Source organism: Mytilus galloprovincialis, chromosome 2 (genome assembly GCF_965363235.1).
Source record: "Mytilus galloprovincialis chromosome 2, xbMytGall1.hap1.1, whole genome shotgun sequence".
In the NCBI taxonomy this organism is placed as follows: Eukaryota; Metazoa; Mollusca; class Bivalvia; order Mytilida; family Mytilidae; genus Mytilus; species Mytilus galloprovincialis.
In genome coordinates, this window is record NC_134839.1 from 26,763,936 (window position 1) to 26,789,946 (window position 26,011).

General features: G+C 32.8%; 1 protein-coding gene across 1 annotated transcript in view; it reads right to left on the reverse strand.

Annotated features, from left to right (window-relative positions):
- LOC143063269 (NADPH-dependent diflavin oxidoreductase 1-like) overlaps positions 1-26,011 on the reverse strand; it is a 47,228-nt gene that overhangs the window by 1,865 nt on the left and 19,352 nt on the right. The window contains exons 9-14 of the mRNA XM_076235313.1: positions 11,622-11,794; positions 3,440-3,487; positions 2,607-2,714; positions 2,150-2,342; positions 1,641-1,700; positions 2-120 (exon numbers count right to left, since the gene is read on the reverse strand). Coding sequence (XP_076091428.1) covers positions 2-120; positions 1,641-1,700; positions 2,150-2,342; positions 2,607-2,714; positions 3,440-3,487; positions 11,622-11,794 — 701 coding nt within the window. The remainder of the gene's footprint in view (position 1; positions 121-1,640; positions 1,701-2,149; positions 2,343-2,606; positions 2,715-3,439; positions 3,488-11,621; positions 11,795-26,011) is intronic.

Below are 26,011 nucleotides of genomic sequence, written 5' to 3' on the forward strand. Positions count from 1 at the left end.
CCTGATCTCTAGAAAACGCAGTTATTAAGTTAAGAAGCCCCTTGTCCACCAGAGCTGTCCATTCATCCTGGCAATAGTAATCATAGTCTTTGTTTCTACAGCCAAAGTATAATGTATTACCTTAAAATAAACGAGTGCACACGCTGAAATGTCTTGCCTTCTTTGATCATTAATATTATGTTAATAGTCCTAAATATAAAGCTTTATTACAACTGTCACATAAACTCAACATTAACCAAGAAAACTAAACATTGATCAATGAACCATGAAAATGAGGTCAAGGTCAGATGAGCCATGCCTGGCAGACATGTACAGCTAACAATTCTTCAATGAAACAAATATAGTTGACCTATTGCTTATAAATTAAGAAAAACAGACAAAAACACAAATACTTAACACTTAGCAATAAACCATGAAAATAAGGTCAAGGTCAAATAAAACCTGTGCGACTGACATATAGATCATAAAATATTTCCATATACCAAATATAGTTGACCTATTGCATATAGTATTAGAAAAAAGACCAAAAAGTCAAAAACTTAACTTTGACCACTGAACCATGAAAATGAGGTCAAGGTCAGATGACATCTGTCAGCTAGACATGTACATCTTACAATCATTCTATACACCAAATATAGTAGACCTATTGCATATAGTATAAGAAAAACAGACCAAAACACTAAAACTTAACTATAACCACTGAACCATGAAAATGAGGTCAAGGTCAGATGACACCTGCCAGTTTGACATGTACACCTTACAGTCCTTCCATACACTGAATATATACTAGAACTACTGCTTATAGTATCTGAGATATGGACTTGACCACCATAACTTAACCTTGTTCACTGATCCAGGAAATGAGGTCGAGGTGAAAAGTGAAAACTGTCTGACGGGGCATTAGGACCTTCCAAGGTATGCACATACCAAATATAGTTATCCTATTACTTATAATAATAGAATTTAACATTACAAAAAATCTTAACTTTTTTTTTAAGTAGTCACTGAACCATGAAAATGAGGTCAAGGACATTGGACATGTGACTGACAGAAAGTTCGTAACATGAATCATCTATATGCAAAGTATGAAGCATCCAGGTGTTCCAACTTCTAAAATGTAAAGCTTTTAAAAAGTTAGCTAACACCGCCGCCACCGGATCACTATACCTATGTATAGCTTTCTGCAACAAAAGTTGCAGGCTCGACAAAAATTAGAATTGCATTTATGGTATTTGACGCAAAATCGTATGTCTCACATCGCTTTCCTCCTGTTTCAGTTGGTTTTTTTTTTTAAACTTTCTAAGCCTTATGGCATTGAGACACCAGCAACCCAATATCAACCTTGATCTCAATAATCAGTTATCAGTAACACCATATTAAAATTTAAAATGCATTGGTTGAACAGTTCCTGAGTTATTACCCAGAAACTGTCTGCAGTGGCCAGCAAGCCCTACGTAGAGGGGATAAATAAACATTGTAATAGATAATTTAGTTGTGTATCGTTCCAAGAGTATGTTTTGACATGTGAATTCCATATACTGTATTACTATGTATAAGAGGAAAAAGGATGCACAACTGTACATGGTACATGATAAACTGTCAAAAGCTATAAAGTTTGGTAAATATCTTGCTGTTCTCACCTCCTGTTCCAGCGACTGTTCTTTCTTGTATAAAACTTCTGAATGGAGCACATCCTGTACCTAAAAGTATTTAGAATAGGAGAAACAAAATTCTCTAGCAGACAGCATGAATTTGGTAAAATGAATAAGTAGCATGAGGTTGAGCTGATATTACCAATAGATGTACTGTTTGTTAAATATTTATCAATTCATTTTTGTGGAATTATTGATTCAAATTTTTTTACACAATGGGCCAATCCTTTGTTTTTTGTCTCTTTTCATGTTTTCTTGTAAGACCCTGTAAACAGTGTTTGGCCAAAATAAAGCCAAAATAATATATATACCCTATTTCTGTTCTTCATAGGTAGTGTCATGCAACAGTTTTTAGCATAAATTTGTAAAAAGACTGCTCCAGTGATATAATTTAGTTATACAATTTCTGCCATTTATAGAATCACAATCACGTTTAACAACTTGACACTGAAAGGTTAAAATATTCAACTCTTGGTTGAAGGTCTTTACAAACATACCTGGGCCCACCATAACAACAGGACAAGCTGGATCAGTAGGGAAGGCTATCGTCCCCTTCTTTACCCACAGAGGCACTGCTGTTCCTGGTGACATGCCAGCCAACCATGTAGAACAAACTCCAAGTCTAGGTTTAAACATCTTTGTCTTATATGTAACAACTGCCATTAAAACATGTATTTCATCTGGATACATCTGTGAAACCAAAATAAACAGAACATTATTGTAAGGCAGAAAAAATATTATGTTTTTAAGACTTTTTAAAAAATGCATTAAATATATATTATAGAAAATTACTTTATTTTACATTTAAATAAGACATTAAAACACTTCATGTTTACTTCTACATAGCTAGATATCTTCATTTGAATAAATTAGTCATACTGGCATAATCTGTTTTTGACTCTGTATTAGTTAAGGATGCCATTGTCGGGGGGGGATAAAATATAAAAAGCTTACCTTCTGTGAAGAAGCTATGGAGAAAGACCTTGGTTGAAGTACAGGTATTAAATCAAATAGGTACTCAAATGGAATATTGGCACTAGTGTGGGGAAAATCTTGTAGAACCTGTCAATTAGAGAGTAAACATTAACATGTTGATAAATATTTTTTTGAAGCATGCATGACTGAAAGTATTATTTGTAGAGTCAAACAGCTTTTATCAGATGTTGTTGTCAGGAAAATATTTTACACTGAGCTAACTGCCAATGTTCATACCATACTTGAAATTCTCTGTCCAGACCTTATTTTTGGGAAAAGATTGCATGAAATGCAATCAAAACCCTATGTTATTGACTTGATATCTAAATCTTCCAAGGCTTATCACTATCTTTTTAATACACAAAATATAGTGCATTGATCATAACATTCTTTCCATGAACATTTCCAGAAATTTATCAATGTAATATATGCTCAGATATTCAAGTCACAAAATGATGCTACATCTGTTAAGAAAATTTCATAACATTTGCAAGGTGCTGGAATATAATATCTGTTCTAAAAATATAAATGATGTCATTGTTAAAGTCATCTTTAAAATTTGAAGTTATCTCCTATTGTTCAGAATTGTAGTTGAATCAACTACAACCCAATGCTTTATTTACAATACAATATTTAATTTTACTTCCCACTGATAAATTTAGGCAATCCTTACCCTTCTGTGCTAACAAGCACTTTGATTCTATTATTCTTTCACACATATATTTGACAACACAGTTTAATCATGCAAAATGTAGACTCTAGAAACATCCCTGACATGGGATTTACATATTACAGAAATTTCCAATAATTACCTCTAAAATAGATCTTCTAACTCTGTTACAATAGGTATACAGCTCTTCCTATAAAACAAATAAAACAGATATTAGTATATTTAGATGGTATTCATACATATGTATATAAGGTATATTTCAATGGAAAAATACTTGATCTGTGTTTTGAGGTAATAAGCATTGTATACGATGTTCATAACATTTGGTTGAGGCAAACTAATTAAAGATCAAGAACAGTAACCAAAAAATTTTAGCAATTTTTCCATTTGTAAAGGGGCATAACTTTAGAAAGGTAACATTGATGCCACCAAAATTCATATTTTATCTGCAGTTAGTGGTAATCAGCATTGCATATAAGTTTCATAACATTTGGTTAAGACAAAATAAAGTAGAGAATGGAATCCAATTTTGGAACATAAATACAGAAGAACATGGGAAAACTTAAAGTCCTCTCTGCTAGGCTCATTAAATCAAAGAGCTGGTAGCTCTGAGGTGGAAGAAGGTGGATAAAAGGTTACTTGAATTACCATAAAAGCAGCCCCACTAACCGAGCCTCCTTTGTTCCATTACCATTTATATGACATATTTTTTTCTTCAAACAAGAATATGTCATTAGTACATGGATTTCTAAATATGCCTTATGGTATCCCAAAGTAATAAATTTATAGCGTATGCTACCATTTTTATGATGAAAAGCATTGTGGATTATTTCTTTTAGATGGTTTTTCAATTTCACATGGGGAATGGTTGTATACAAGGTTGAAAAATCAAAAGTTTTGATAGAACTAATTTCAGAAAAAGACCGAGATTTAAAATTATCCAGAAGTTCTTTAGAGTTTTTAAGAATCCACATATGGTTAATACCACTACGTGAGTAAACAGTTTCACAGTATATCTGAAGACCCTCTTTAACTGCGGACAGAATTTTTGTCAATCTAATAGACAATTCTTTAGTAGAACAAGCAGATGAGCCGACAATGTACTGTTGTTTGTACGGAATTTTGTGAAGTTTAGGTATCCAATACAAACAAGGTAAGTCCTCCGATTTGTTGTTCAATGCAATGTTCATAGAAGCCATGAAGGACTTATGATTCGCCAAAATCTCATCCTTGTCAAATGATATGTTTTTGTATGTGGGATTACCTGAGTGCTCATTTATTCCTAATTCTTTTATAAGACACTCGTAGTAATACGATTTACATATAAAGACAATATTATTTGAAGCTTTGTCCACAGGAACAACAACATACTTATCTTGAAGAGATGATAGACATTTTACAGCCTCTTTGTCACTGAAAATGGACTTAGGTCGATCATTCACACAGTTTTCAACTTATGAATGCGACGTTTTATCAGAGACCTGATTGTTTTGACCTATTCTGACAAAGTGTCCAGTTGAACATCTTCTCGCTTAGCCCATGCTCTGGCGTAGTTCTCAATGGAATCTATAATTATTTTGAAGTTATGGTTCCAATTGATGTGTTGGGGTTCTCTAAACTTAGGACCACGAGAAATCACCTTTCGGAGATTTTCATGTTGAATTATGTTTAGATCCCCAGTAATAACATGACCAGAGGGGCTGTAATTGTAAGGCGAGTGGGAACAGTCACATGTCAGAGGTTTTTTTAGGTATTGTTCTAAATCAAGGTCCTGTAATGCTTGTTTATAGTTAAATATTTTAGGTGCAATGGTTTTGGTGTAACTGTAGGATACAATAGGAACAGACTGATTTTGAAAATAAATAGGAATTTTAGATGTTACCTCCTTGTGATGTAGAACGTTGCTGATGTTGATTGCATCAATTCCTCTATTGGTAAAGTGAACAGGAAGGAATTTCCTCTTTTCCTCATGTAAAGGTTCCGATCTTACTGGTTTAAAGAGACGGAAAAGAGCTACATCACAAATTATACTGACAAGTCTGTATATTGGAGAAAATGTATTGGTGCCTCCTTTGTCAAGTGCATAATCTCTCAAACATTTTAGAAAATTAACCGGCAGTGAAAAAAGAATAGTTCTAATGTAATGTAACCCTAACGGATGATGTAGATGAGAAAGAAGGTCATCAAAGCTTCCAGAGGCCAATCTCGATTTGGAAGACTTTTTTACATTAGGCCGATGGTAACGTTTTTGTCCATGACTACGTTGGTTTCGTAAGGTAGTATTAAATAAACTCATTACATTAACATCACTGCAGGCTAGACTTGACAAATTTCCTACTCCTTTGACATTATCATTGCAACCATATGGCATTGCAGTACCTAGTTCCCTTATCCAGAAATTTTCTCTATCTTTTCGGAAAGGAGTACTAAGTATTGGACTCTTTGTGTGGTGATAAATTTTCTCGATGATGCGTACTTTCATAGATAACGAAGGATCATGGTCTGGTTGATTAAAATGGTTATAAAGAACCCTAAATTGCGGATCTTTATTATCAGACCGGTGTTGATTCATCCTTTTACGTAAAGTTTGTTGAGTTTCACCAACATAAAGTAGTCCACACAAAGTACATTCGATTCCGTACACTACATTGTCCGTGGAACAGTCCAGAGGTACGAAAGATTTAGTATATTACGTTTTTCCTGTTAAGTTACTGGTGAAATCAGGAGTCGTGATTAACATATCTCATGTCTTACACGTGCTCCTTTTCCTTTTTTGTGTTTACAAGAAGAAATGATAGGTGTTGATTCACTTGTAGCAGGTGTATTCAAACAGTCGAAAATATTAACGGAACATGGCTTTAATTTATGAAAAGTATCTGAATTTTTAAAGTAGTAATTACCTTCTGGCTGAACGTACGTCAAATCAGGGGTATCCCGGAGAATATTCTGTGGAAAACACAAATCAAATGCTACAGTGTTCCGTGCAGCAAAAGGGGACCTTAGTAACCCGGGCGACGTCCCAGCCGGTTTGTTCTTAGTATTATTTGTATTCATCATGCATAAAGCTACCAAGTTAATGATGCCCTCGGGGAATAATCCACCAGCAGTCAAGTTTCTTCTACGAAGAAACTTGACATCGACTTGGTTGTAGTAAAAAGTAAAAACACAAAAATACTGAACTCCGAGGAAAATTCAAAAAGGAAAATCCAAAATCAAAAGGCAAAATCAAAAGTCCAAACACATCAAACGAATGGATAACAACTGTCATATTCCTGACTTGGTACAGGCATTCTCTAATGTAGAAAATGGTGGATTGAACCTGGTTTTATAGCTAGCTAAACCTCTCACTTGTATGACAGTCGTATCAAATTCCATTACATTGTCAACAATGCATGAACAAAACAAACATACTCAAAGAGTAAAAAAATGTCAAAAATAGGGGTACAGCAGTCAATATTGTGTTATCATCTTAACATCACTATAAAAACAACAAATGTAACAAAGAAGCACAAAAAGGCATACATCAAATTTAACATACTCATTTTGTTTTTCTTATATGACTTAATTTATCTGTGTAAAGTCTACCCATAAAGGATAGAAGGTTTTCAGTACTGGTGTAAAATTGCTCGTTTGAAATTCGCACAGGTAGACATAAAAATAATTTTGTCGTTCGAAGAAAATGCAGAGTCACGTTAAGTAGATATAACAGAAAACAGATTTAACAGTAAAAGTAATACTAATTAATAAAATAATTGTGTGGTTCAAAGTATGACGGGATACATAAGTACAGTTTCACGTCAAATGTATATCATAACAAGAGGCTGTCACAACGACAGCAAACCGGATTTATTAACATTTATTTGTGTCCTGGCAATATCACAAGAACCATTACTGATGAATGGTGAAAGTGAAAATCGTCAATATCAAATTTGACCTCCATTTTGTCATCAGTATCAACATATTAAAATTTGAAAAGCTTAGATTGAATGGTTCATGAGTAAATGCAACAACCTGAATGGAAACGCCATTTTACGATCTTTCAAGAACCATAACTCCTGAACGGTAAAAGTCAAAATCGTCATTATTGAACTTGACCTCTATTTTGTCATCAGTAACAACATATTAAAATTTCAAAAGCTTTGGTTGAATGGTTCATGAGAAAATGCATGGACACGACGGGAAAAACCATTTTTCAATCTTTCAAGAACCATAACTCCTGAACGGTAAAAGTCAAAATCGTCATTATTGAACTTGACCTCCATTTTGTCATCAGTAACAGCATATTAAAATTTCGGAAGCTTTGGTAGAACAGTTCATGCATAAATGCACGGACACGACTGGAAACTCCATTTTTCAATCTTTCAAGAACCATAACTCCTGAACGGTAAAAGTCAAATTCGTCATTATTGAACTTGACCTCCATTCTTTCATTAGTAACAACATATTAAAATTTGGGAAGCTTTGGTAGAACAGTTCATGCGTAAATGCACGGACAACTCCATTTTTCAATCTTTCAAGAACCATAACTCCTGAACGGTAAAAGTCAAAATCGTCATTATTGAACTTGACCTTCATTTAGTTGTCAGTAACAACATATTAAAATTTTAAAAGCTTTGGTTGAACGGTTCATGAGTTAATGCACGGACAACATTTGATTGCCGCCCGCCCGCCCGCCCGCCCGACTGCCCGACCGCCCGCCCGCCCGCCCGCCCGCCCGCCGTACATCCCCAAATCAATAACCGACATTTTTGTCACAAAAATCCGGTTAAAAAACAGACTTAACAGAAAAAGTAGTATTATTGAATAAAATAGTTTTGTCATTCATAGTATGTCAAGATCCAATAAATAAAAGTAATATTAATAAATGAAATAATTTTGTCGTTCAAAGTATGATGTTTTACATAACCACAGAGTCATTTCAAAAGAATATCTCAAAAAACTAACTTAAAAGTACAAGTAATATTATAAAGACAAATAAAATAATACTATTACACGTTATTAAGATGATAACCAACGTCAGTACGCAAAATCTATACTTCAAGACCATCTTGTATTATTTGTGAAGTTGATACAGAATATTTATCAACAAATTCTGGGTATCTTCCGATGAACTTTTTTAGAAAAAGGACGAGACGTTCTTTGACATACTCCTGGTTCATTAACTTTCTGCTCAGACACTGGTGACGTTTTACAAAGTCTGAATAGGAGCTGCAAGCTCTTGAATACCTAATAAGTTGGTAAATGTATATTCCATATGCAGGTGAAGTTGGTATATTACTACTAAGGTGGGGGAAATTGATAATTTCAAAATTAAAATCGTCTCGTTTGTCATAGATTCTGGTACTGAGATGACTGTGTATGTCAAATTCAAGGTATAAGTCTAAAAATGAGGCGGAGGAAGCCGTGTCTGTGGTCTCTTTAATTTCTAGTTCTGGTGGGTATATTAATGGAACCCAATCAGAAAAGTTTGGATTGTTAATGCAAAGAACATCATCAACGTATCTGAAAGTGAAATTAAATAACCTGGCTTCTTTGATCTTCTTGTTTTTGACAAGTGTCTGAAGTAACTCTGATTCATATGAAAATAAGAAGAGGTTGGCAAGGAGAGGCGCACAGTTCGTTCCCATAGGAATGCCGACAATTTGTTGAAAAAGTCTACCTCCAAATTCAACAAATATGTTGTCAATAAGAAACTCCAGCATACTGATCACTTGTTCCTCTGTGTAGTATGTTTTACCCTTTTGTTCCTTATTAACAAAATATGCCTTATGGTATCCCAAAGTGATAAATTTATAGCGTATGCTACCATTTTTATGATGAAAAGCATTGTGGATTATTTCTTTTAGACGGTTTTTCAATTTCACATGGGGAATGGTTGTATACAAGGTTGAAAAATCAAAAGTTTTGATAGAACTAATTTCAGAAAAAGACCGAGATTAAAAATTATCCAGAAGTTCTTTAGAGTTTGAAAATGACCCCTTGTTTTAGGGACAGAACTTCATTTAAGGGACACCACTTAAACAACCTGTTTGTTGGTCTTTGTGAAAAAAGAATAGTACATTGTGCTTTAAATGATTTAATTGAATACAAAAAAAAACGTATTATGTCAATAAATTAGTTTTTGATTGGCTTATTAATTTGATCATGAGAAACACAGAATTTAATTGGCTGAACACGATTGTTTTACCTTGTGAACAAAATAAGGAACAGATGATTTTCACTTAATTGTGTTTTAGACGTTTTTTTAACGATACCCTTAATATCAATATTTTTTAATAAATGCAAGGACGTATTATAAAACGTCCTTGATAACAGTTTAGAGAATGAACACAGGGCGAACGTACTGTATGGTCGACAGAACTCATGACGAACAGACCAAGGGCGAACATGTAAATAGGGCGAGTCGACCCGATACCAAATTAACGCATGCTTACTACAAATATCTACATTAAAAACATCCGGTTACAAGTAAACAAACAACGTTCATGTAGATGAGATGAAATCTAATCATAAACAAGAGTGCACACACTGAAATGTCTCGCCTTCTATACTAATCATTGATATTATGTTGATAGTCCTAAGTATAAAGCTAAGCTTTATTACAACTGTCACATAAACTTAACATTAACCAAGATAACTAAAGAAAGACCAATGAACCTTGAAAATGAGGTCAAGGTCAGATGAACCATGCCTGGCAGACATGTACAGCTAACAATGCTTCTATACAACATATATAGTTGATCCATTACTTATAGTTTAAGAAAAATAGATCAAAACACAAAAACTTAACACTGTGCAATGAACCGTGAAAATGAGGTCAAGGTCAAATAAAACCTGCACGACTGACATAAAGATCATAAAATATTTCCATACACCAAATATAGTTGACCTATGGCATATAGTATTAGATAAAAAGACCAAAACTCAAAAACTTAACTTTGACCACTGAACCATGAAAATGAGGTCAAGGTCACATGACATCTGCCCGCTAGACATGTACACTTTACAATCATTCCATACAACAAATATAGTAGACCTATTGCATATAGTATGAGAAAAACAGACCAAAACACAAAAATTTAACTATAACCACTGAACCATGAAAATGAGGTCAAGGTCAGATGACACCTGCCAGTTGGACATGTACACCTTACAGTCCTTCCATACACGGAATATACTAGCCCTATTGCTTATAGTATCTGAGATATGGACTTGACCACCAAAACTTAACCTTGTTCACTGATCCAAGAAATGAGGTCAAGGTCAAGTGAAAACTGTCGGACAGACATGAGGACCTTGCAAGGTACGCAAATATCAAATATAGTTATCCTATTACTTATAATAAGAAAGAATTCAACATTACAAAAAATTTGAACTTTTTTTTCAAGTGGTCACTGAACCATGACAATGAGGTCAAGGACATTGGACATGTAACTGACGGAAACTTTGTAACATGAAGCATCTATATACACAGTAAATTGAAGCATCCAGGTCTTCCACCTTCTAAAATATAAAGCTTTTAAGAAGTGAGCTAACACCCCCACCGCCGCCGCCACCGCCGGATCACTATCCCTATGTCGAGCTTTCTGCAACAAAAGTTGCAGGCTCGACAAAAAAGGGTACATATTTACGATAGTAATTGTTTTTCTTCCCTAATTTACAAATTAAATGATTCAGATGCTTAATCATGTGTAAAATTAGATGTCAAAAATTGGAAGTTGTTACGAAATTGTAATGCACAGAAACGAATGCGGTATACGGAGGCTCAATGATTTTAAAGTCGGCACCATAGTCTTCAGAAGACTTGAGGTCTTCTTCCACCAATAATGCCCCCTCTGCTAGGGGCATTAAAATCAACTCTACATCAGCTAGTATTTCTACTTGATATTTTAATGATGAAATGAAAAATACATCATTATTGTAGCAACTGTATCAATAACATCAATGGTACAAACTTTACTGCACCAGATGCTCATTTTGACAATATTAAATGTCATTTCTATGATGCTTGAGGCCAAAATATTTTATATAACCTTAGAAAACCAAGTTGTAATCAGTGATTGTTGTTTGTTGCTGTGTTACATATTTGTTTAACATTCATCATTTTATACATAAATAAGAAAGTTAGTTTTCTTTTTTGAATTGATTAACATTTGTCATTTCATGGACTTTTATAGCTGACTATGCAAGTATGGAGTTTGCTCATTATTAAAGGCTGTACTGTGACCTATAGTTTTTAAATTCTGTCATTTTACAAAAAGTATACCCAAAGCAAGGTAAGAAACCAGAGTTTTGCATGAGAGAGTTATATCAATTGATTTCACCTGTCCTTCTGCTGTGCAGAATTCCTCTAATTTTTCCTTTTCCAATTCATTGTCCGCAAAATAAGATAACAGTTCAAAGAAGGATCTTCTTGGTACACTGTTGATGTCTAAATAATGTTGCACAAAATACTGTACTGAACAGGGCTGTGGTAACATACCAGGTAATTCACTATCTATAAATAGAACAAATATGTCATGAGAAAAGTAATGTATGAGACAGGTAATCTTATATCTATAAATAGAACAAATATGTCATGAGAAAAGTATTGTTTGAGACAGGTTATCCTATATCTATAAAAAGAACAAATATGTCACGAGAAAAGTATTGTATGAGACAGGTAATCTAATATCTATAAATAGAACAAATCTGTCATGAGAAAAGTATTGTATGAGACAGGTAATCCTATATATCAATCAATAGAACAAATCTGTCATGAGAAAAGTATTGTATAATACAGGTAATCATATATCTATAAATAGAACAAATCTGTCATGAGAAAAGTATTGTATGAGACAGGTAATTCTAGATCTTTAAATAGAACAAATCTGTCATGAGAAAAGTATTGCATAATACAGGTAATCATATATCTATAAATAGAACAAAAAATTTATGAGAAAAGTATTGTAAAATGTGCTATGGATACAACACAATTACCAAACTGTAGTAAAATGTCCCATGACACTGTATAAATGAAGTTTTAAATCATGTATCATATGGTACAAAAGTCAAAATATGGTAAAAAGTCTTAAAACTCCTACAACAAAGAATTGTTTAATTAAGGAAAATGTAAAAAAAACTAGAGGCTCTAAAGAGCCTGTGTCCCTCACCTTTGTCCTTCGTCTATGATCATACTAAACAAATGACATTCATAACAGATGAGAATAGAATTCATGAGAAAATAATGTTTTGATGATGATGTGTTTGTCAATCTTACTTTACTGAAATTCTTGCTGTTTACAATTTTTCTCCATCTATAATGAACTTGGCTCAGTAGTTTCAAAGGAAATTATTTTGTAAAGTTTACAAAAAATTACATAATTTACAAAAGTTGTTTAAAATTTACTATAAAGAGCAGTAACTCCTTAAGGGGTCAATTGACCGTTTTGGTCAAGTTGACTTATTTGTAGATCTTACTTTGCTATACATAATTGTTGATTACAGTTTATCTTTATCTAAGATCATATTGAAGATAACTGCAAAATTTTCTTAAAATTACCAATTCAGGGGAAGGAACTAAACAATGGGTTGCCTAATTTGTCTGAAAATTTCAGGGCAGTTAGATCTTGACTTATTGAAAATATTTAAATGAATGAGATTTGTTCTAGATGCTTTGAATTCAGAGATATTAGCCAAAAATTGCATTTTACCCCTATGTACTTTTTTTAGCCATGTCAGCCATCTTAGTTCATGGACAAGGTCATTGGACACATTATTGAAACAACATACCCTTAAGATGATGGTTGCCCAGTTTGGTTAAATTTGTCTAAGTAGTTTCAGAGGAGAAGATGTTTTAAAAGATAACTAAAATTTTAGATAAATGGTTAAAAATAGAATACAAAGGGCAAATTACTCCTTAATGGGTCAACTGACAATTTTTGTCATGTTGACTTATTTGTAATTCTTACTTTGCTGAACATTATTGCTGTTTACAATTTACCTCTATATATAGTAATATTCAAGATAATAACCAATAAACAGCTGCGCCATGAGCGCATGATACACCCGACGTCTTGTGTGGAAGTTTTATGCAATAATCATAAATAGTTTCTGAGAAAGTTTTAAGCAATAACCATATATTGTTTTTGAGACACGGCGGGACAAGTGAAACCCCCCACCCTGTTTTTTTTTTTTACAAAAAAATAAATATCCCTAAAATAAAAGTTTAAATCAAAACCAAAAAGTATACAGATCTTTAGATTAATATAACAAAAAAGTGTGTAAAATTTTAGGCAATAATCATAAATTATTTTTGAGATACGGCGCAACCTGTAAAAAAAACCCTCTCCTGTTTTACAAAATACTCAATGACTAAAAAAAATCAAAGCACTGTAAGCCCTGTAGTCAGTTAACCAAAAACCAAGGCAAACATAATTATGACAAGAGTGCACACACTGAAATGTCTCGCCTTCTAAACTAATCATTGATATTATGTTGATAGTCCTAAGTATAAAGCTAAGCTTTATTACAACGGTCACATAAACTTAACATTAACCAAGATAACTAAACAAAGAACAATGAACCTTGAAAATGAGGTCAAGGTCAGATGAACCATGCCTGGCAGACATGTACAGCTAACAATGCTTCTATACAACATATTATATACTTGACCCATTACTTATAGTTTAAGAAAAATAGATCAAAACACAAAAACTTAACACTGTGCAATGAACCGTGAAAATGAGGTCACGGTCAAATAAAACCTGCACGACTGACATAAAGATCATAAAATATTTCCATTCACCAAATATAGTTGACCTATGGCATATAGTATTAGATAAAAAGACCAAAACTCAACCAGATGCTCCGCAGGGCGCAGCTTTATACGACCGCAGAGGTTGAACCCTGAACGGTTGGGGCAAGTATGGACACAACATTCAAGCTGGATTCAACTCTAAATTTGGATTGTGATTAAATAGTTGACACAGCATAGGTTTCTGACACAGAATGAATGTGTTCTAATGAACTTAAAATTTTTGTTTTGCCTTTGAGCAATTCATTATGCTGTTGAATATATTTTTCACATCCCCCTTTCCCTTATTCCAAAACTGATCTCAATTCAAATTTCTAATGGAGTTTGCAACAAAAACTACTCATTTAAATACATCATAAAATATTAAAATGTAAAAAAAGTGCTTGTTATCACTGAATGGTAAAGATTGTTTTAATTTATCAGTTGGTAGTAAAAGTGAATATACATTGTATATTGTATAAAACAATGATTTAAGTTGATTCAACTACTATTCTGGACAAAGAAAGATAACTCCAATTAAAAAATTTCTTGCTATTGCACAATATTGTGAAATTAGATATTTCTTGCTATTGCGCAATACTGTGCAATTGAAAATACTTGCTATTGCACAATACTGTGCAATTGAAGATTTCTTGCTATTGTGCAATACTGTGCAATGGAAAATTTCTTGCTATTGCACAATACTGTGCAATTGAAGATTTCTTGCTATTGCTGAATACTGTGCAATTGAAAATTTCTTGCTATTGCACAATACTTAATATAATAATTTTGGATCCTGATTTGGACCAACTTGAAAACTGGGCCCATAATAAAAAAATCAAAGTAGATGTTTAGATTCAGCATATCAAAGAAGCCCAAGAATTAAATTTTTGTTAAAATCAAACTTAGTTTAATTTTGGACCCTTTGGACTTTAATGTAGACCAATTTGAAAACGGGACCAAAAATTAAGAATCTACATACCAGGGATGGGGTAATTAAAAATGTAATGGTAATTAAGTGTAATGCATTACAATTTTCCATGTAATTGAATGTAATGTGTAATTGAGCATTTTTTTAATTACTTGTAATGGTAATTTAATTAATTACAATGAAAAAAAGCATGTAAATAATGCTCAATTACTTTTGAATTACATTTCAATTACATGTACTTTTATGGTGTTTATGATAAGGATTTATGTTTAATAATATAAATTGTAAAATTATATATATTTTTCAAATATTGATATCACATACTATCTGTAATTTATTCTAAAGTTTTTATATTACTTATTTGACCAACAGAATTTTTTTCTGAATAGTCTTATGATTTGAAAAAATTCATAAGTTTTTAAGAAAGATCTTTAACTAAATAGACTGAAAAGTAATAAATCACCATGTTAAACAAAAACAAAAAAATGTGTGAAAAATCTTTATGTGAGTTCATTTAGAATTTAAATTTACTGCACACAATCAGTTTGTCAAATTAGTATACACAAAAGGATTATAAAGATAAAAATTAACAGCTTTAAAAACAAATAGCAATTATTCAGATTAAAATGTCCAGGGGCAATGCCACTATTACATGTATTTTATCCGGTGCATTACGTTTGCGCGCATTGCCATTACATTTGCGCGCAAAAATCATTACGTTTGCGCGCAGCTTCTCATTACAATTGCGCGCATTTATTTGGCTGGTAAACTCAGGTAAGCTTAGGCAATAACTCTTATTTATCTATAAATTTATTCAATTATTTTTAAGTAAAAGTATCCTTTCCGTAAGTCCAAGTCACCTACTCACCCACTAGGAGGTAGACGTTGGATACAAGCAGGATAAGTCGGTTGCATTATATTCTATCAATCCGATTTGCTATATAAAAAAAAAAACTTCAAATGTTCGTTACTTGACAAAACTTTACAAACTAACTTAGATTGTTTACAAATTTTAAAAAGATCACTATTCGGGGTACTTAGATATAGGAATATATAAAAAAGTACTTGTTTACCCTGAAAAATTCGCAATGAAGTTACATGTATGCCTTAAGTTATAACAGAATTTAGCATGCACACTTTATATCAAGTTGTCTTAGAATACGATATGAACAACATATGATTGAAGTATATTTTCAAATTTAATGAATTTTTATATCATTAATATTTTATTATATACCCTTTTTTACCTGAGTTTACCTGTAAGATAAATGCGCGCAAATGTAATCAAAAGCTGCGCGCAAACATAAAACATTTTAATCTCCAAATGCGCGCAAATGTAGTGCGCCCATTTTATCTAATTATCAAAATATTGCTAAGATATAGACATTGTATACATTGTTTGTACTAAAAATTATTTTCAATGTTGTGACAAGCATACCTTTTAATAATTATTAAGTGATTTTTTTTTATTTATTTATAATTTCTTTATTCATGCTATGTTTGATTTAAATAACTTCATTTCTGAGATGTCAAAATACCCCTTAATGTAATGGCAAGTTATAGGAACTAATTTCCTCTTCCATCACCACATCTACAGATTATGGAAGTATCATAAATACCTCCATTTTCTAACCAAGCAATATATGCCACATTAGCTAGCTCCTATAGAAATACTTTTGAGAATGACTGTCAAAGTGTACAGACCAGAGAGATGCAGACTAAATGACAAAACATTAAAATTACTCATGATTATCAAATGCAACGCTTAAACTATGTTTACATGAATATTTTACACATACATTATACAAACATGTATAATATTGGTTAACAAATATTATGATGAAATGTAATGTGTAATTTAATTAATTACTTTAGTAAAGTAATTGTAATTTAATTAATTACTTTTCAAAAACTGTGTCATGTGTAATTAGTGTAATTGACCATTTTTGCAATGTAATGTGTAATTTAATTAATTACATTCCAATGTAATTGACCCCAAGTCTGCTACATACACAGTTAGATTTGGCATATCAAAGAACCCCAATTATTCAATTTTTGATGAAATCAAACAAAGTTTAATTCTGGACCCCGATTTGGACCAACTTGAAAACTGGGCCAATAATTAAAAATCTAAGTACATTTTTAGATTCAGCATATCAAAGAACCCCAAGGATTCAATTTTTGTTAAAATCAAACTAAGTTTCATTTTGGACCCTTTGGACCTTAATGTAGACCCCTTTGAAGACGGGACCAAAAATTAAGAATCTACATACACATTTAGATTCAGCATATCAAAGAACCCCAATTATTCAATTTTTGATTAAATCAAACAAAGTTTAATGTTGAACCCTTTGGGCCCCTTATTCCTAAACTGTTGGGACCAAAACTCCCAAAATCAATCCAGACCTTCCTTTTATGGTTATAAACCTTGTGTTTAAATTTCATAGATTTCTATTTACTTATGCTAAAGTTATGGTGCGAAAACCAAGAAAAATGCTTATTTGGGCCCCTTTTTGGCCCCTTATTCCTAAACTGTTAGGACCTCAACTCCCAAAATCAATCCCAATCTTCCTTTTGTGGTCATAGACCTTGTGTTTAAATTTCATTGATTTCTATTTACTTATACTAAAGTTATTGTGCGAAAACCAAGAATAATGCTTATTTTGGCCCTTTTTTGGCCCCTAATTCTTAAACTGTTGGAACCAAAACTCCCAAAATCAATCCCAACCTTTCTTTTGTGGTCATAAACCTTGTGTCAAAATTTCATAGATTTCTATTCACTTAAACTAAAGTTATAGTGCGAAAACCAAGAAAATGCTTATTTGGGCCCTTTTTGGCCCCTAATTCCTAAACTGTTGGGACCAAAACTCCCAAAATCAATCCCAACCTTGCTTTTGTGGTCATAAACCTTATGTTAAAATTTCATAGATTTCTATTCACTTTTACTAAAGTTAGAGTGCAAAAACTAAAAGTATTTGGACGACAACGACGACGACGACGCCAACGTGATAGCAATATACGACGAAAAATTTTTCAAATTTTGCGGTCGTATAAAAACTTAACTTTGACCACTGAACAATGAAAATGAGGTCAAGGTCACATGACATCTGCCCGCTAGACATGTACACCTTACAATCATTCCATACAACAAATATAGTAGACCTATTGCATATAGTATGAGAAAAACAGACCAAAACACAAAAATTTAACTTTAACCACTGAACCATGAAAATGAGTTCAAGGTCAGATGACACCTGCCAGTTGGACATGTACACCTTACAGTCCTTCCATACACCGAATATACTAGCCCTATTGCTTATAGTATCTGAGATATGGACTTGACCACCAAAACTTAACCTTGTTCACTGATCCATGAAATGAGGTCGAGGTCAAGTGAAAACTGTCTGACAGACATGAGGACCTTGCAAGGTACACACATATCAAATATAGTTATCCTTTTACTTATAATAAGAGAAAATTCAACATTACAAAAAATTTGAACTTTTTTTTCAAGTGGTCACTGAACCATGAAAATGATGTCAAGGACATTGGACATGTGACTGACGGAAACTTCGTAACATGAAGCATCTATATACAAAGTATGAAGAATCCAGGTCTTCCACCTTCTAAAATATAAAGCTTTTAAGAAGTGAGCTAACGCCGCCGCCGCCGGATCACTATCCCTATGTCAAGCTTTATGCAACAAAAGTTGCAGGCTCGACAAAAACTGTGGCAATGTTGCTTTAATTTCTTTTTTTAAAGATTTTTAAAAAAGAACAAACATTAAACATTCATATATCATGTATATTTTACATTTATGTAGCAACTTAACCTGACCATATAGGAAAATAGGTATTTAGTCGGATCTTAACACGTACTTGTGATTTGGTTAAAACCGGTTTTGTTCAAAATATACGAAGAAATGTCAAAATGTTCAGGACTTAATTAAATCTGTATTTCGGTAGGATGGTGCAAGCATACGATTTTTATTGCGTCTTACATTTTGAGAAGCGAATAATCTTCAACTACTTTATTCAAATATTGTGTAAAAACGTTAATTTTGAGCTATGAAAGTCAAGTGGCTCGAGTATTTTTTTGAGGAAGTTTAAAAAATTGCAAAGAAATATTTTTACATTGGGTTAGCTTTCATTAGTCTTAACTATCTAAAGATTAACAACTTTTGGTTATATTTATAATCTAGAATCATCATTGAAGGTGGGGGACGATTTCGCAGATAATTAATTATATTGATGTGCCATTTGTATGCAAGAGTGACATTTCGTTGTATTATGTGCCAATTCGAAAAAGTTATGCGAGTATTCTGTCCCCTTAACAGGTTCATTATTTTATAATTAAGTTTAGGTTTCTGATATAATTTTGAATAATTACAAAATGTATCAATTCAATATATTTCAGTTTTTGTTATTGGTGTATCAAAAACATTGATGTATGAATATAATTTCATAAATTTGAAACGTTTAAAATGATTACATACCAATATAAAGAACCGTTCATCATTTTTGAAAAAGACTATGAACGAAAATTGATTTATTTATCTTCCCTTGGGGACAGATTGATTGGGAAATGAACCAGCGTAATATAATGGTAATCACAGAGAGGGACCAGCAAGCAATTTTAATTGAAGCTTATTCAACGTTAAAACAATTTTCCACTATAAACGAATGTTACTTTATACAAATATAAGGACTTTGTTAGCTAAATCTACAAATTTATTTAGATATTATGATTTTTATTGCAATAGATTAATATGCTAATTTATGTTCATTTAATGAATTAAACCATTAAGGCAAAAAGTTCATATTTTATCAAGGTTTTAAAAGCAACATATATATCAAGTATATTTTTTTCATGGTCATGAGTCTGCAGTGGTACAAGTTCGCAATGATTGCAGTTGTTCTAGTTGATAGTTAATGTTGGTATTAGTTGACTGTTAGAAGTTCAAGTTAACTATAGTACAAGCTTGTTTAAGTATGAATGCACTTGCTTCCCTTGAAAGAAACCTGAGATTTTTTCTACAGTCTTAAAGTTATGAGACCCAAATCAGACAAATGTTTACTACTACAGGGATCAAAGGTGGGGTCTAACTGACCTGCCCATAGTAAATGTAAATGACCCCCACCTTCAACCTAAATCCATGATGTGTAAGTTTTGGAATAAAATGGCAGGTAATTATAAAACAGTTGGTCAAACATTCTTGGGCTTGAAAGATATGTTTTCTTAAAAATGAGCCATATCAAATGAAAATTTTTATAGGACCAGATATAATTCCAAATATAATTAAGGTAAATTCTTTAAACCTTCTCATTTTTTTCCATCAATAAAATTTTATAATAAACAAAAAATAATTGTAATATAATGCTGTTACGTAGTCTACCAAATAAAGCTCCCATAATTACAGTATTCATTCCCATGGAAGCCTGAAATTGGGCAAAGTCTAGTACACATTGGCTAAGTCTAGCAAAGTGATATGCATATGTGACGTCTATGAGATTGACCTTGAATGTCATTCAATCTTTTAGAAATTACAAACAGGAATGAATATGGTTTATGGGTTGGTATCTCAAGAGGGGTGGGGTGACGCTAGGGACTACCTCTTTATTTCATTTGATTTTTTTTCATTGTCCCATACATGAATATATATGGTTTAGGGGTAGGGATCTCAACCGTTATCAAGTTTTTAAACAGGAGGGGATGGGGTGACCCCAGTGACTTCCCCTATATTTCATTTGATTAGTTATATTGTCAAATATATGAATATATATGGTTGAGGTTGGTGATCTCATCTGTTTCCAATTTAGCAAACAGGAGGAGTTAAGTTGACCCTAAGGACTTTCCCTATATTTCATTTGATTAGTTCTTATGTCCAATACATGAATATATATGGTTTAATTAAAAGGTGGGAATCTCGACTGTTTTCAAGTTCACAAACAGGAGGGGTGGGGTGACCACAGCCACTCCCCTATATTTCATTTGATTTAGAGGTGGGGATCTCAACTGTTTCCAAATTCTCAATATTTGATTTGTTATAGTCCCATACATGAGTATATATATATGGTTAAAGGGTGAGGATCTAGACTGATTCCAAGTTCTCAAACAGGAGGGTGTACAGTGACCCTAGGGACTCCCTTTATAATTCATTTGATTTGTTATATTGTTCCATACATGAATATATATGGTTTATGGTTGGGGGTCTCGACCATTTTCAAATTTTCAAACAGGAAGGGGTAGAGTAGCCCCACAAACTCGGAGTCTCCACCTATATTTCATATGAGAGGGGTAGGAGGGGTCCTGATCCGGAAATCCCAGGCTTAAAAACACCAGATCCCGGAGTCCCGATAAAGGTCCTATCCCCCCTCTCATATGATTTGTAATGTATTGTCCCATACAAGAATGTATATGGTTTAGGGGTGGGGTTCTCGACCGTTTCCAAGTTCTCAAAAAGGAGGGGTGGGGTGACTGCGGGGACTTCCCCTATATTACATTTGATTTATTATATTGTCCCATACATGAATATATATGGTTTAGGGGTGGGGATCTTGACCTTTTCAAAGTTCACAAACAGGAGGGTTGGGGTGACCCAAGGGACTCCCCAGTATTTCATTTGATTACTTATATTGTCTCATACATGAATATATATGGTTTAGAGGTGGGGATCTTGACTGTTTCCAAGCTCTTAAACAGGGGGGATGGTCACCCTAGGGAGTTTCCCTATATTTCATTTGTTTAGTTATATAGTCCCATACATTAATGTATATGTATGAAGGGTGGGGATCTCATCCGTTTCAAAGTTATCAAACAGGAGGGGGTAGAGTGACCCAAAGGACTCCACCTATATATCATATGATTTGCTTACATTCAGGTATCATATAATCTAGTTGCACTATTTGTGAAAATAAAGTAAGAAACTTCCAGCTATTTTAAATGACCCTTCAAAATTGAGGAAAAAAAATACCCATTGAAATTGCAGGAATATGTTTAAACTTTAAAAGCATCTCACATGCATTATCAACATTTATCACTGATAAAGAAAATTTATACTGTAAACATGAACATATATATTGTTAGATATACTTTTCCCAGCTGTCACATTGTATTGGATTTTGACATTAAAATTTGTCAAAAAGTAATTTTGAGTTTCTGTACAAAATATTTTCTGCTTTTTCTTTCTTAAACATATATCTTTTGGTTTTCAATTCTAGTGTTTATATTTATTTACCATGCATGGATGTATTTTGTCACCTGTATGGAATTTTTTTAATTGATCGCTTAATCCGGAATTACTCTTATCCGCTTTCAGAATCGGATCCGATATTGTAATTGGCATCCAATTTGTTTTCAATGTTGTTTTTGTCAGTCGGATACGAATTTAATCAAATTTACACATTATTTGTAGGCGATTTTCTGTATAAAGAAAGCAAAATGAACATAGCTGTCATGAATAATAATGATGAAAATAAGTTTTGAGATCGTTTATTTGGAGACTTTGGTAAAAAGGTTTGCAAAGTTATTTATTATTTTCTTTCAACTGGCATATCGGGCGTAGCTAGTAACCAAGTCGAAAGTGGGACTGCAAAAGTGGAAGGTCGCGGACCTCGGATCACCACTAATTTGAACCCCTGTCTACATATTGAAAAGATAGGCAAATTTCATCTTCTAATTTAAAACTGCTGCCAACATGAATTTTAATAGACTACTGACGTAGTTGACTATGTATTGATGACAAATAATATTCCTACGACTTTTGCCATTTGGGAAATCTAAACTACCTGTCTTTAGAAATTTTCGGTGATTAAATATTTCATACATTTGTTCTTTGACATCTTAGCCAAAAGCTCAGGGGATAACTAGATATCATTGAGATGGGAGCCATCTCTGTGGGCCCCGCTGTGAATAATGTGCATTAAAAAATTGTATCTTTACCATAAGACATGGGTTTGTCAACTGAAATCAAAGTTTTTGACCTTGACCTTTGACCTAGGAAGTTGTAAATAAATTATGACACACCCTTTGGTGTTGGTTTATAAACATGTCAAAGATAAACTTTGAAATGATAACGGTTCTCAAGATATAGAGCGGACACGATCTTTACCATAGGACATGGGGTTGTCAACTGAAACCAAAGTTTTTGACCTTGAACTTTGCCCTAGGCAGTCGTTCATAAATTATGACACACCCTCTGGTGTTGGTTCATATACATGTCAAGTATAAACTTTGAAATCATAACGGTTCTCAAGATATAAAGCGGACACGATCTTCACCACAGGACACAGGGTTGTCAACTGAAACCAAAGTTTTTTTACCTTGACCTTTGACCTAGGAAGTTGTACATACATCATGACACGCCCTCTGGTGGTGGTTAATAAACATGTAAAGTATAAAGTATGAAATCATAATGGTTCTCTAGATATGGAGCGGACACAAAGTGTTACGGAAGGATGGACAGACGGACGGACGGACAGACAGAAGGACAGACTGATCACTATAGGGCGACCCGCCTTTGGCGGGGCCCTAATAAACTACATATGGATTCCTAATGTGCTCTACTTCCTACGTGCAACTTCAAAACTTTTGGATAAATCGACGATCAATTAAGGTTTTTCTGGTCTTTTTTTTTGTAATCCAGAATTAAAAGTATGAAAAACTGTTCAATTAGTTATAAATAACATACTATTCAGTTGGATAATAACAATGGCACATATTTCAGCATTTATTGGGTAGAACACAAATCTAGGGTGCTCGCATCAGGCAGCTTAACTGCCTTGAAATTTTGAATCATCACCAAAATGTATACAACTCTTTAGATTAATATAACAAAGACTTGCGGCACAACATGTAAAAACCCCTCTCCCTTTTTTACAAAATACTCAATAACTCAAAAATGAAATTTTGAATCATCACCAAAAAGTATACAGATCTTAAGATTAATATAACAAAGACATGTGTAAAGTTTTAAGTACCGGTCTTTGTAAAAATCATGCAGAAGGTGATTCATGGCATGTCACAGAAGTAATTTTTTTTGCCCTATATCATAAGAACTTTGGTAGATGGTCAAAATTCTGTCTTTATTTTCCCTGTATTATGCCCGTTGCCATGGTAACCATCAAATCAACATTTTGCCTGAATATGTGAAAAAAGACCCTTTTTGAAAATATAAAATAAGGGAATTTAAAGTCCCATAGAAATAAAGTTAATCAATACAAAGGATATGTATATTTACAGTATTGACAAACAAAACCCCAAACTATATAAAAACGTTAAAATTGTGAATTTACTAAATAGTTTGTTTCCATAGCAACCATTTAAAAATGTGTTAAAATTCGAAAATGAAAAATTTCAAAAACTTTAAAATTTTAAATCTGTTTATCTCCCAAGACCAACAATACCATGACATGTCATTGACAAATTTTGAAAGACCACATTCTATATATTCAGAAAATAAAAAGAAAGTCGTGTGTTTTTTTTTCTTTAAAAAAAAAAATTTAGTCAAAAATTGTCAATTTTCACCAAAATTCAGATTAACAATCAGATGAATAATCAAAAATTTTGAACTTAAAAAGCTAAATCATTCCATTTATATGTGCAATTCTGACACACATTTGTTAATTTTAAAGGAGAATATATGATAAATGAAGATATACTTGTACAAAATGAAAAATCATCACTCTGGGTATGGTGCACCCCCCTTTTTTTTCGATTTTTTTTTTTTTTTTTTTCAAAATTATAAAATTTGTTGAAAGAAATGTGGTATCTCATTGGGTTTACTTGTGAACTAAGTATTTTAAGAATTTAAGCATAACACAACTTCTAAAGTTGAGGGCAGCATATGTACCCCCTTCCTTCAATCTTATATGTATGATTTCTCAGAAGTTTTTAAAAAAAATGGTAATACGCATAACCCGTTGTCGTTTCTAAGACTGATGCTGTCAGTGAAAAAGAATAAAGTTGAATCCAAAACTTAATTACTAGTAAGTCTATGTATAAAGATATGAGGATGTGTTGTAATTGTCAATGAGACAATTAACTCTCAACCAGAGAGAGCAAAGACATAGAAATAAACAACCACAGATCACCGTATATCCTTCAACAATGAGCATAACATGATTATCTATAAAACAAATCTTAATGAACATTTAAAAAAAAATAGCTCAGGATACTTTCTCTTTCAAAATGGCTATAAAGAAGTTACAGTAACAATTTAATGCAACTCATTGTTGGTTTTTGAAACAGATTGATGCTTTAAAAACTTTAACCCTAGACTAAGATCTGCTAAACAAGAAGACTCACCCTGAAATGTCTGGTTGGTTTTATTTATAATTGAATTACTTTTGAAACTCTGTAAGTGTTATGTAAAGATTTTAATACAAGTATCATATTAACTTAACATTATCAATGTTCTAAGAAAATGAGGTCAGGGTAAGATGAACTATGTCAGACAGACGAAAAAAAGAGAACGGAAACGGAAAATTCAGCATTTTTTCCATTTTTAAAGGGTCATAACTTATTGACAGTACCTGTTACACCAATAACATTCTAACTGTTCTGAATTTTATGGAAATAAGCATTGTGTATAAGTTTCAAAATATTTGGTTGTGGCAAACTTAAGTTAGAGAACGGAAACAAAAAAGTCAGCATTTTTTTTTGCATTTGTATAAGGGTATAACTCTGGAACGGACGTACTTACAGACAAGGGTACAACTTAATGCCCCCTTTGCTACAGTGGGGGCATACAAATTCTACATGTTCTATCTGAGGAAATATATACCAACGATCTACATTAATTGTGCAAGAATTTGTCAATGTTTCTATTGTATATGGTGGAAAAGGACAGCTTGTCTATTATTTTTTTTAAAACCTAACTGAATTATTATTTGTATACCGCAGAATAATCGCGTTTTTTTTTATGGTTCTCAAAAATATTATCCTTGTGGCCCTGAGGAAAATTTGCTGGTCCGAACTATTGTATACTGTTTTGATTCTCAAACCTTTAT